This window comes from Coturnix japonica, chromosome 11 (assembly GCF_054131305.1).
Source record: "Coturnix japonica strain WE chromosome 11, WE-NBRP24, whole genome shotgun sequence".
Classification (NCBI taxonomy): domain Eukaryota; kingdom Metazoa; phylum Chordata; class Aves; order Galliformes; family Phasianidae; genus Coturnix; species Coturnix japonica.
The window spans coordinates 13,302,060-13,315,983 of record NC_140673.1 but is presented as its reverse complement, the minus strand read 5'-3'; the positions used below and the strand labels follow the sequence as shown (position 1 = coordinate 13,315,983).

Here is a 13,924-nt window from a genome sequence, read left to right as displayed (position 1 = left end):
GTGTGTGAGAGGCCCTGGTGATGGGAAGCAGCTCTGTTGACAAGTGGGTGCTGAGCCTTCTACATCACAGCCCCACAAGTGGCATCCTCATGGCATTGCTCCTTCCTCTCATCGCCTCCCATGAAAATCTGACAAAGTGATATTGTGAGAGGAGAAAGAAAAATAAAAGGACGGTTCAACACTCAAATCTGCCATTTAAAAATCTGCTGGTAAAGCTGCACGGTGGGCTGGTATTTTTATAACAATGATGTTAAAAGGTGGTGGTCTGGCTTTTCCACATTTCAGCCCTGTGTCTGTAGCTGCCGCTTCAGAAACTTGGGAAAGAACCTTCTTACAAAAAATGACAGCAGCTGTAAACTGGGTTTGTGAAATACCATTCAGTTTTCTAAAGTCCAAGAACAGGTAAAAGCTTTAAACAATTTATCCAGGCAGCAGTTCAGAGTGGAAGAACTCTGCACTATTATTTTAGATTTAGTGTGTTCTAGATTTCTAGATATTTTAGATTTAGTGTGTTCTGTACTTCAGATCGTACACTGATGTTTGAAAATGGAGATAGTTGTATTTTTAAATAGACTTTTGTGAGGGTGCAGCGTCTGAACTTTCTTTCATTTTGGTGCACCATCAAACCCCACTGAGGTGTCATTCACAGTTTGCTTTGGTCTTGACCAAGCAGTGGTTCCTAATTTCCTCTTCTTACAGGTCAAAACAGAGAATCTGTAGAACTTACTGTTCAGTTTGAATGGCAACTTGTGGGACTAATGACATTTAATAGGAACAAGGTGGTGGATTATAGTGTCTTAGAAATGTTTTCAGAGGAGAAAAACACACTGTAAAAATTATATGACAAACATTTAGAAAGGGGGGAAAAAACAAGCTTAGTAACATGAAGAAACAGGAACAGCCATTATACTCTTAAATTATCTCTCTGCAGCCTGCAAATCTTTGCTTTGACTCATGCATACTGCGCATCTAGCAAAGGGATAAGTAATCATTTTTTACTGCTCAATTATAATTGATACACCACTATATCATTTTAAATGTACAAAAGCTGAAATATACCCACAAAAACAACAAAAAAAGGTAGCAAGAAAAAGCATATAAAGTGTGGTAGAACTTTCTAAACTAGTTTTACATACCCCTTGTATGCATGTGTATGGAGAATCCAACAAATCTATCAAGGGCTTGAAAACTTTGTGTGTAGGTATATTATTTCTGTATAATTTAGACAGAATACAACCCATACATATAATGAGGCATGCCATGACCCAAAGAGGTAATGATGGCATAGTACAAACACTCTGCATGACACCAGAACTCACCAGCAGCCAGATGTCAGAGAGTTAATATGCACATGTAAATACATGACTGCTGACCGTGCCATGTGTGGAAAAAGCCCTGGCAAAGTTACCCAGACATCACTACTGCTCGCAAAGATGCAGTGGTAGCACTGCAGTCATTCTGACCAGCACATGTCACTGCACAGGTGCCACAAGAAAGGAAGAAAGTTTTAAAAAACATATCTGGGAACTGTAAAAGAAAAAATCCTTTTTATGTAAGTGAACTGTGAAAGTTTGGTGACCTGAAATCTGACAGGCTGTAACAATTAATCTAGAATTAACCTAGCAGTCTATGGTCTGGTAGCAGACAAAAAGTCTTAATGAAAATTGGTAGCATGTAATAACTCAAGGCTGATTGAAGGAAATTACTGTGCCTTTTAATTCTTCTTACAAGCCTTTTCTGCAGTTTCAGTTATATTTCAGTAGTAAGTGATAGCATCTATTCTTCCTGCAATTAATCCATATGTTCAGTTTGCACGGTGTTTTAAGAACTCCACTGAGAGCAAGAATTAATGGGATACTGGTATCTCCAGACTGAAACTAGCTCTGACAGTTCTGAGAACATTCTGGTGTGAGGCTGATCATTCTGCTACTATGATAAGGACATCTAACAGTCTATTAGTGGCCTGATATACTAGATGACAAGTGCTGGAATTGTTTGAAGCTGGAATTTAGATTGCATCTGGCTGTTTCCTTCCTTTCTCTAGCAGTAGTTCTTAAAATTCTGGAGCTGTGAGTAATCAGAAAATACGTGTGAAAAACACATTATTTATGATTTTGTTTTCTACCCTGAAATAAATTTGATTTATATTTTTTTTCTTTCATTTTAGAGTCTCTCATACATATAAATCTTCCAAATGATGAGGTACTAGTTTTGTGCTGAAAGTTGTCTCTCTCTCTTTGTTACATTTAAAACATATGCTATACTGATGCCAAAAAGGCATATATAAAAAGGTTTTTATGTTGCTGATCTTAGTGTTTTTCTCTAGATACCCAGGTGAGGCCCTGGCACAATCCAGCTGTAGGTGCCCCATCCCTGCAGGCACTCAGGATCAGGCTATATGGGCCCAGGACAGCCTGGTCTAGTGGGTGATGACCTGCCACAGGAGGGGTTTGGAAATGGATGATCTTTGAAGTCCCCTCCAATCTAAGTCATTACATGACTGCTTAAGAAAAGCCTTTCAAAAATGTTAGGTGTGAATACCTCAGTTTAACTCTGTCATTCATCCCTTGCCTCTAGACCAATTGTATAGCAGGTGGGTATCTGCTCAAATGCAAAGCTGCAGGCACAGTCCCTGTCTTGCCAGATGCTAGCAGGAACCAAGCTCCAGCTAAATTCAGCCACAGAATGGGCAGCCCTCCCCAGCATCAGCATATCCCCTGGGGAGAGGAACAGACTCACACCATCTTCAGCACTCTGCCATGCTGCGTGCTATTTTTTCCCTAACAATAAAAGCATCCCTGTAACACTTGAAGTTTGAGATAAAAAATTAGCTTGGAAAGGTGAAAGGTATCCTCTCCTCATTGAAATCAATAAATACATGGTCTGTTTTGTCTCTGGGGGTTCACTGAAACCCTTCTACCTCTCCCCCACAAAATAGAATTTGGATTGCGTAACAAAAAGACAATTATAATTTGGATTCTTCTTTTGGTCACTTTAAATCCACATGGTACATTTTGTAAGCTATTCTTTTTGCTGTAATACATACAGGAGTTCTACCATGTTGCAAAAATCTATATTCAGTAAAAATGAGCTTTACTTTTTAAGTCATGTCACAGTAAGTTGCCTGTGAGTGTGTTATAAAAATTGCCATACTTCCTGTGGGAAAAGTGCCAGAAAGGCAAATTTCTTATCCTGTGGTGTCAGAAGAAAGGAAATCTTCAAAACTCTAAATGATGCTAATTCATGATAGTAGTAAACTCAGAAGTGTATCCTCTGTATCTAAATATGTTTTACCTGCAGTTATAAGTTACAGCAGTGGCACAGATTCCAGATGTGTTTCATAGATATTTAGACTGAGGTAAACATAAATCACTGAGCTAAAATTACCAACTAAAATCACAATACTTCAGATTATTTGATGTCTCTCCTGATAAAAGTTTCTGAGAGTTGTATCCTGAACTGCATGTTTCAAACCAGGAGGCCAAGTGCAGTGCAATTGAAAATCAGCAATTGTTATTAATTGAACCTCTCTATGAACTCTCTCAAGAAGTGTCCTTCTTGTTGGGAGTTACAGCAGTGGGGTCAAGGACTCCAGATGGAGGGAGGCTGAGTTACCTTCTTGGTCTTTGATGGACCTTACCAGGTTTAGCTCTGTTACCATAGTTTCCATTTTGTTCTCTAGATGGCAAATAGAAGAATTTCAGTGTGTAGTTTGCAGAAGCCTTGATCAGTTGATTGATCCCTGCCTGTAGTAAGGTTTAAGGGAATGAGAAGTAACTATGCATAGGTCTGTTGTGTGCAGGTTAAAATAATCTTTTTTTTTTTTTTTTCTTGCTTGCTTTCAGTCATATCCCTCTTCAGAGAAGCCTGAACTACACATTTCAGTTACCAGCTGGGTAAATTATATTTTCAGTGCTATTTTACTTGTAGTTACTACGTATTCCAGAAATTCAGCCGCTGTGTGTCCTTCAGTGGGCTTGCTGAGACTCATGCTCCTTGGCTACTGGCCAGTTGTATTGGGCATCCTATAGACGTTGCTCTTTTTTCAGTGCCATCCACTGTCTGTTTGCGTACTTCCTGCAAGTCCACTCCACAATTCCATAGTAGTTCTTCTTTACTGAGGCACTACGAAGTTACAAAAGCACTGGACGCAGTTAACAGTAATATCTCTTCTGCAGAAACAATAATTGCCTTCAAATATCCTTTCCCTCCTCTTTCCTAAAATCACTGTTCCTTCCAACACAAGTAAGGCTGTGAGAAATACATGACAAGTCTTTACTGTCTATCACTCTCCCTATTTCGCCATCAGTGGCAATTTCAAATCACTTTATTCTCAAGCCAGTGTCATTCCCCCTTCCTCCACCATCTCTGGGTAGTGGTCATGACTTCAGAGTTAATGCAAGTATTGTTGTGTAGAAGCAGTATTCTCTGTCACTGTTCCTTTTACCATAATATAAATAGATGCTATCTGCAAGAGAAGAAAAGCAGTATGTGTTTTCTTTTAATTTATTTTGTAGCCACTGTTAAAAGGTAAGGAACTCATTATGTTCCAGTCAGACAGGAAGTTTTATTTACTATTCCTTACCTCAGTGCAGCCATGGCAAATTATATCAGCCTTTCAATTCGTGCATTATCGTTACTTCCCTACTTTCATACCCTTTCCAGAATTACACTACCATTGACCTGATGAACCCATTTTCTTTTAAAATCACTCCTATTTTATGTTTAGAGATTGCTTGGGAAAGCTCAACAGCAGCAGCTAAAAAAGCAGGAAAGTTTGCCTTGTATAATCAGAAAGGTCAGAATCTGTTTTCAGGTGTTTGTTTGGGGCCACTGCTGAAGAAAGCAGGGAGCCATCTGTGTTCACTTTTCCTGAAGCCAGGGAGAATCTCCACTGATTCACCTAAGCCTTGTGTTTCATCATAGCTGCTGGAGAAGGCCGGAGCAGGTTTTACTCCCAGGACGTATCCGATTCACATTCCACATGCCCAGAAGCTGCCATTCAATTTTGTGCAGTGACTTTGAAACGAAGGGACTCTCATCCTTTCACAAACGCTGTCAGCTAGCCTGATTTATGAAGCTCAAGTGAATAGATGACAGTATGATAGGGATCAATGACTTGGAGGTTTATTTACTTTTTTCTACAGAAAAAGATCAGAACTTTCAGTATGAACTGCCAACACGCAGCTTCTTCCATTTCAGCCTGCTGTTCAACTATCCCTGTTAACTAAATCAATATGGAGCAATAACCAATATCCTGCTGGGATACAACCCTACAACCCTAACCCTAAATTCACTACTTGTGAACTCAATCTTCTGCCCCAAGCCCTAGCATCACAGGATCACTTTCCTTTTCTTGAGGTTCCTTTGCCTGCTTGTCTCCAAAGCAAGCTTTAGCACTCTAAATGCTCAGCTTCCAATTTTCCAGCTGAGCACAGCAGCATGAGGACTGAAAATTTTGTCTTTTCTCAAGTTTTTGATAGATTTTCTTCTCCAGCCTAAGCCTCTACCTGGCTCCCTGCATCTCAGGCTCCTTCCCACATCTCTGTTCCTACCCTTTCTTCTACTTCTCCACTCTTTCTTAACCTTTCTCGCTGTAGCACGAGGCAGTATTATCCCAAAGACCATCATTTTACATGCTCACCTGCCTCGTGCATGGGGACAAAGAACGGTCATTGCTGGAACAGATCTGTTTAGAGCTCATCTGTGTTACCTAGCTTAACAAGGTTGCACTAAAAGCACCCTCTCATTCAGAGTCCTTTTCTTTTTCCCCTAGAAAATGACTAAAAGCTTGATTAGCTAGTCTTAATTATCTATCCTAACTAATCATGCTGTCAATAAATAAATAGGTTGCTACTATACAGCAACTAATAGGTTAAATTATTAGACTCTATTGAAAAAACGTAGTCTTCTATTGAGTACACTCAGAATTGTTGCTGCTCAATTTGCTATGAGTTGTGAATTTGCTCTGAGTTATTTTTACCATTTGAGAACTGCCAGGCTTTGTATCATGTTTTGCACAAGGACTCAACTGACCTTTCACTTTTTTGTTTAAGGCTCATTCCAAGGAAGCTGCCTGCTGTTCCCAGGTTTCTCTTTCCCTCTCAATATCATCCTTAGCTATGAGTAATGCAGATGACTGTTTTAAATTCTTTATTTTGCAGGAAAACTTTCTGCTGGAACCTGAGTCTGGGATCTTTTCCCTCCATGGAGAAAACCTTTGTCCTTCAGGTGATGGCAGATGCCTAAAAGGAAACCTTCTTTGTCTTGGGATGATGGTAGAAGAGGTTAGTACAAGCTGCCATTTTGGTGCTACCCATGAGACTATACATTAATCCTTCATGGTACTGTCTTTCTTGCATCAGGACAATTCTTTGGTGCAGTTCAAGATGCACCAGGTGATGAGTAGAAATATGTTTGTCTCCAAAAAGGTGACAGTTCAGTGTTAGTGTAGATGAAAGACAGTTGCTCTAGGTAATTTTCATTAGACTTGCTGTTGGTCATTCTTTGCTGACCAGGAATTCAGCACAATGCTTAAGCAAATATTCTATTTAGTCAGCTTCCCAACACTTGGTCTTTCCTTCACCCATGGTAACTTCTAGCATGTTTGTGAGTTATTCATTTCAATGAATTTTCTCTGTTGACTGCTGGCAAAATATAGAAAAAAATCAATAGCTATTAGGATTTGTAATACCATGGGATCAAACTGGCAGAAAAACTGAAGACCCATTATTTATTCACATTTCTGAGTGCCAGCATTTGTTACCTGCCTTCACTTCCTCCTGATTTTCCCCCCAAATTTTCAGTCAGATTGTACTGCCAAAGGCTGAGCAAAGGACCTTTTTCCTATTGCACTCAGTTGCATTCTGCAGTAGTTCCTTGTGAAAGTACCTGCAGGTGCTTTCCCAGGCCTCACACTTTTTGTTCAAGAACAAGCTAAGGGAAAAAAAAAAAAAAAAGAGTTACTGGGGGTTTTAAAACCCATTTTCTTTTTATCTAGTGTTCTGTTAAAGCTTTTCTCCTAAGCAGCTTACGATAATATAAACAACCTGCAGAAAAACTCACTGCCAATCTGTTGCTATAAATTCCTACAGGTCCAGGGGCTTCACGAGCTGGATATTGCACCTACAGGCCTTGGAGTCAGAGATAAGTATCAGATAATTCACTCCTCCAAAAAGTACTGCCTTATATTCAAAATGGAGAGGGGGAGCAGCAGCCAGGAAGAATGCTGGGAGTGTGGCAGGAGCTGGGTACCCACCATAAACCTGGGGAACAATTTTCCTGGGACTCTCAGCCCTACAGATGGGTAAGTGCTCGCCTCTCCCTGTACTCTGTAGCTGCACATCTTCCTCACTTCAAAACATAACTTTCCCTCCTTCAGTCTGAGTGGATCCAGGGCCCTCTCCCCAGCCCTTGGGCTGTTTTAATAGAGGCAGCAGCTTCACTAACCACCCCAGGTGGGTGAAGCATCCCCCTGGCATGCAGGTTTGGGTTTCTCTCTCCAGCAGCATTCTGCTCCTAGTGAGCTGATGGCACTGAAGCAGTGCTGTAGGAGAGTAAGGCAGCACAATACTGCTGTGGTTTTGGAGGTTTTCAGGAATAATTAGCAAAATCCAATTAAGAAAAGTGAAATACAGTAGGCTCAACCAGCTGCATCAGTGTGTGAAATGGAGCTATGCAAAATAAAACAAAGCATTTTACAGCGGCAGAGCTCTGCAGCCTTAGAATGATGCTGACAGATTTCCCTACTATCAAAGAGCCAACACTCAGGTAGGAGCTGACAGTACATGGGGCTGTTACTAAATAGGTCTGTGCTGTGCTTGGAGTCCTCCCTTGCTCTCAGCAGCTCCTGCTTCAGACCAGGGAGGTTGGAGTGGGTCTTGCCTGACCATGGTAGAAGCAACAGAGGAAGAACTGGCAAGGGGCGATGAGGCAGTATCAGTGTGACAGAAAGATGAGGGAAGTGAAACAAAAGCTGGACATTGAGGGAGTAAGTAGGAAGAACAGGTGGGAGTGAGGCTAAGGGAGTAAACAGCTGAGGGAAGAGAGGCTGCTCAGAGCAATCTGTTTGTTTGTTGTCTGAACAGCTGGGTTTGGCCCAGCCTGCTAGAAATGATGGCAAAAAGGCTGCTCTGAAGATCACTAGGGGGAACCATGCTGAGCACAGGCACAGGGCCACCATCCCATGGTGCTGTTGGAGTGTCTCAGTGGATGCACATGTGCTTGTCTCTATAGTGCTGCTTTCTGTGTTGCACAAACACACTGCTGAGAAGGGGTTTGGACCAAATGAACTTTAGAGGTACCTTCCAGCCTCAACTATTCTGTAATCAACAGGGAAAACTTCAAAACAAGGTAACTGTACTTGGTCTTCACGATGCTACAACTTACAAAATGGTAGAAAAAGTTTTATTGTGTTGTCCTGAAAAATTGAAAGACTAGTTTATTTAATTTTGCTGGAGATGCATCTTTTGATCGCAGTAAGAGTGGTTGCAAAACTCTTAAAATGTTTTTAATGCTATTAATTGCAGTTTCCTCTGTTTAAAAGTTGGAGGAGGGTTATCCTGAATGTCTGATAGTAAGTTTAGCACATGTGAAGCTGCTTTCAAGTGTGCTGGAAAAGATATCCACAGTCATAGGATTAGTACAAAAAGAACATATCTTTGTATCTAAAATCCTGAGGCTAATTTGTCTTGGTTCCATCTCTCCAACATTTTTTGTAACAAATTGCTTTTGGCAGGAACACTTAATAATGTTTCACTGGTAAAATGCTCACAAGAAATTCCCTGCTAGGAAAATTATCTGCAGTGTCTATCACAGTAAGGATGGATGTGAAATGTCTAAGGACAACTTTGTCTTTCCTCCTCTTCACATTTCCTGGGTAAACTTTCTTGGAGTTTAGTCTACTTGAACAGCTGAAAAATTGCCATCATCACCTGAAGGAAAACTTAACACCAAAGCCAAGATGGAACTGCTGTTGAGAGCTGCACAGGGAGATATCACCCCAGATCTTGCCAATGCAACTGTGGTGGGAGGTGGTAGGGGCATGGACATGCTGGCTACAGTCCTTTTTGGTTCAGTTTTCAGTACTCTGCCATTCCTCTACTCAGGTAAAAATGCGTTTAATCATTTTAACATGTTGCCCGTACAAAACCTGATGTATTTTTTAAACTGTTCTTAGTTTTAGTGGTACTTGGTACATCTGCTCCTGCACCCCAGAACCAAGACATTGCAGAGCAGCCTTAAGATTTGGGTTCAAATATTGGAGATTTTTTGTTTGTTTGTTTTTGTTTGCTTTATGGAAGATTTTTATTTTGAATAGATAAAACACACTTGAATGTAAAACAAACTTCTGTTTGATAAGAGGAAATATTTGTGAAAGTTGTTGTTCACATAGGTTGGATATCTACATGTGTACATGCTCTGTTACTCACAGAAGGGTTTTGCAACAATGCAAGCTATGGCTTACAGCTATCCATGTTGTGTCTAATGCCTGCTACTTGAAAGGGAAGTTCTGGAGGTCACTTCAGAGAAGCTGAGTAGCTAATGAAAGGATGTGTTTTATGACAGCATGGATTTTTTCATTGGCTAAGAAACGCATTGGTTCGGGTGTCTCATGTAGCATCTTTCCACTGGGATGTGCCACAGAAAAACCACTACGAGAGTTTTGATCATATTCAGTCATATTCAAAGGGTAAGTTATAATTAATTTGCTCTATTCCTCCTCTAAAGTATGCTGAGCTACACACTGATGTGGCACAATAAAATACCCTACTGTATGTAATGATAATTGAATGCTACATAGTTTTGCCCAACACAATCTCCTTTGGCAATATGTTGTTTCCCATTTTGATGTTCTTGTGAAAAGTTATTGTGTCTTATGCGATAGCTCCAAAATCAGGTTTATTGGCTTTAGCTGAAACAAGTAGTTTGAACTTGCATTAAAGACTTTTGAAGAAAGAAATTCATTATGAAAACCAAAGGCTGTAAAATATATCCAGGTAGTGTTTGATGTGTGTCTCATATATGCATGTTCTAATGCTCTGTGAATTTATACAACTGATTTCATTTTTAGTAACAAAAACATAGAAATCTCTCAGGACTAAAAAGGGACCATTTGCACTCTTTAGGTTTTGATATTGTGTTGACTATGTGTTGACTTTCCTGCTGAAACTACAAAAAGCATCAACAGCATTTTTGGTCTTTTCCAGTAGTGTGTTTTGGAGTAGTTCTCTTTTTCATCATATGCCCTGTTTGTTTTCAGATGAATCTAGTTGTAGCTGTTCTGTTATACACAGCTTTCTTCTGTTTTGTGTTGTGTCATACAGGTACAGATTTCTGACAGTTGCAAAACATGCCTCAGATAACTCACTGATTGGTACCAGTATGACAAGCAAAACCCTTGGAATTCCTCAGTACTCCTGAGGCTGCATAGCAGGAACCTCCTTGGTGCTTGGTTCATAAAGGACAGCTTGGCAGGCCTGCATGAGTATTCTCACAGTAGTGTTAGTGGTTGTAATGAAGTATGCATCTTTTTCAAAGTTTGACCTTGACAACATAAATGAATATCAAACTTCTCAGGGACTGATACCTTGTCACAGGCTTTGCTTAAACTGACATTTTATTCTGATGACTCCCTGCCCCATATGGCAGTTTTCCATGCCGTTTTGTTGGGATTTTTTGTTTTTTGTTTTTTTTTAAATGATAAGTGAGCGGTTGCAGCTGTTCTCTCATTGCAAAGACCCCTACACAGCTGGGGAAGCAGCCTCTGTCAGGCACAAGAGGACTGAGTGCAGTCCCCAGTTCCCAGCTGGTTATGCCTCCGCTGCTGGCCTGCAGGGAGACCTGGGTCTGTTGCAGGCAGGATGGTGTTTACCTCCACTGCCCTGCCCCAGCTTTAGAGCTTGATGACGCTCCTGTAAGCCTCCCCTATTTCCCACGTGCAATGTGAGGATGAGGTGATCCTGTAGTGTTTCACTGGGCTGTGTTAAAGTGCGCTGAGAAATGTGGTTTCTTCAGAGAGCTGGGGAAGGGCAAGCAGGCTGCAGGGTAGCATTTCCTTGAGGTGGGATTGTAGTGAGAACTTCTATGGTGGTTTCTGACATTGTATGCTGTTTCCCTTTTCTGTGTTAATCACAAAAAGAGAGAAGGGATTCTAATAAGGCCAGTTAATTTAACAGCTATTTTTATGGTTACAGAAGCACTGCTGCATGCAGTTCTGCGCCTCTTAGAGGACACCACTGCAAGGGGGATCTTCTCACGTTGTGCTTTCATAATAAACCTCTTACAGCCTTTTTCATATTGTTAATATCTGTCAGGGAAGAGCACTGGCCAGAAGCAGTATGCACAGAAGGATTATGCATAGTCACCAGACAGAAGCATTGTCTCTTCAAGTGGCAGATCAGTGTCTCTCAGACACCCCTCAGATCTGTGAAGAAAGGCCACCCTGGGGAGGTGGGGTTGCTCACACTGGTTCAGTGCAGTGGATGAACTTGACAACGGGTCCTCTGTAATTCTCAGGTGGTCTTTGCCCTTCCTGCTCTCACTCTGCACATGCTAGGACTCTCTCACTGAAGGAGAAGGCCTCTTGCATGGTTATGGAGTGAGGGAGATGGCAGCATGCTTTGACACTGCTAACAACTCAACTATCTGAATGCTTTCTGTATGTAACTGAGGTAATCAAGCCTTGAAAGCAACTGGGAGGGGGAGGAAATAACCCAAACAACTTCAAAACCAACTTTAAAATGCTATCCAGAGCTATTCTCAACCTCAGTGAGCAGCATCTAAATGAGCTGAGTTCTCTGACAACAGAAGTCATAGGTAGAAAAAATTCACATAAGAAGCATAAGCACAGCAGGCCTCTGAAACAGTGGGGCTAAAAGACCATTTTTAAAGGTCAGAATTACTATAGCACACTAATTAGCAATCAGATAATGCTCAAATTGCCTTAGCAAATTTAGACATGCTGTACGGATGCATGCTGCATCCCACGTGCTAAGAATTTGGATACTCTAACAAAAAATACATCTTGCTCAGAAAAAAACTAGAAAAACACAATGAGAGAACAATATGACTTCCTTGAAGTAATTAGGAGGTGGTAGCGAGAGTAAATAAGCTTTTGCAGAGTGAAGTATTAGTGAACCAAATAAGAGCAAATAGACCGGGAGTCAGATTTTCTGCTGGAAAGAGAAGGTAGATAATACTTAATCTTAGCAGTGTTACTTCAGGTGTTAGCAAATGGTAAAGTGCCATTGCTGAGAGAGGACATTAGAAAACAGACTGAATGCATTTAAGAATTCCTAATTCCAAGCATTTCCTTTCTGTTGCCAGCAGTGATGCCTTTATTTGGTCTTCAGAGTTCAGGTAATTTACAGAGACTTCAACGACAGTGGATAGTGAGCGTTTTTAGGAGAAGTGGAAAAGGCTTACTGAAACTTTGCATGTGTTTATTCATTGCTCTTAAACTCAAAGCAGAACAAGGCTGGATGTGTACCTGTTGCAATATAAATCTTGCTTTACCACTATCTTTGATAATATGTTGGCTAAAGGCATAATTTACTGATTTCTATGAGTTATTTGTTATTTAATAATTATATGCGTATTTTAACAAGGCCATAGCTATTGGAGGTGGGTGATACCCTAGTGGTATTTCCCAAGTAATACTTTAAACATTGAAATGAAGCTATGTGTTACAGGGGGGCATAGAAACTATAGCCAATTTGTCTTCAACTGTGAGAAGAAGCTTCTAGTTAACCTTTTACTGCAAATACCTATGAAAAGAGTATAACAAGTTGGAAAGAGGACACATCTTCTAAAACATGGAACAGGGAATTTAAAGTTAACTAAGTCTGTTTTCCATTATGAAGTTGCACTGAATTGGCTCAACAGCTTGAGATAAAAACAGCTGAAGATTTCTGCTTTTATATATATATGTTCTTTTTGATGGGGATTTGTAGACTGAGGTGAGAACTCTCCAAAGATTATCTGACAAGTGCCAGCTTTTAATGAATCCCATTTGTTTTCTTGATTAAGTCTGCTACTACCCCAAATTTAGTCTTGTTGAGAGCCCATTAGCTGGAATTTTCAAATCATGGATTAGAAGGAAATTAGACTACAAGGGTAGCACTCATCATCAGTCAGTTTTCAGTGTATGTAATAAAGTTTACACAATGCAAATTTGAGAACCTGTAGCATTGTACATATGGTATATTTATACAAATATATAAAACATTTCTTTGCAGTGAAATTCATAGATCAGGAAGGGTTGCAAATACCAATTTGGGGTAATAATGTAGAATATCGCTAATATATTTGCAGTTACAAGGCCTCTTTAGTAAACTCGCATTTGACAGGGTATGCCAAGTTTGTGAGTTGTGGGACAGATGTATATTTAGAAAGCAATTACTGAAAAGATTTTAACCTCTTATTGCCAAGAAGATAAGCATCCAGGAAGCTTACAAAGCCTTGTGGCCACACAAAATACTCAGGCACTTTGAATTTCTGCCTAAAATCCATGTGCTGAGTACAGTAAAAATTTACACAGATGTAGTAAGGTTTCAAATTCTTGACTTTCTTGAAAACACTGTGAGACTAACTTCTTAGGACATTTAAATACTCCCACCCTTTTTCAGATGCTCTGAATGAAGGGAACAGACTGGACTGAAATGTACTTCTTAAGCTGTGTTTTCTCAAATCTCCAGATAAATCATTTCAACCTCTCCTGGATGAAAATTTGGACAGTGGAATTTACAGAGGTGCTACAGTTGTATTTCATCGGCGACAAGAGATGGAGGAGACCATGACTGGATCATTGGGTGACGCTCTGGCATTATTCTGTAATGGGAAACCTGAGTTGGTAAGTAATTGGGGAAAAAAAACAAAACAACAACAACAAAGAAAAAAAAAACCCCAAAAAAACAACCACAAA

The 13,924-nt window shown here is 40.3% G+C and overlaps 1 protein-coding gene across 2 annotated transcripts in view; it reads left to right on the top strand.

Annotated features, from left to right (window-relative positions):
* Positions 1–13,924, top strand: part of LOC107317345 (uncharacterized) — a 44,196-nt gene that overhangs the window by 14,010 nt on the left and 16,262 nt on the right. Inside the window, exons 2-6 of one of the 2 annotated variants that reach the window (XM_085511246.1) lie at positions 6,165–6,287; positions 7,095–7,306; positions 8,236–8,352; positions 9,568–9,691; positions 13,698–13,852. In XM_085511246.1, the coding sequence (XP_085367372.1) occupies positions 7,226–7,306; positions 8,236–8,352; positions 9,568–9,691; positions 13,698–13,852 (477 nt within the window). In that variant the 5' untranslated portion in view covers positions 6,165–6,287; positions 7,095–7,225. Of the gene's footprint in view, positions 1–6,164; positions 6,288–7,094; positions 9,108–9,567; positions 9,692–13,697; positions 13,853–13,924 lie in introns of both variants that reach the window. The other variant, XM_085511247.1, reaches the window with a different exon arrangement.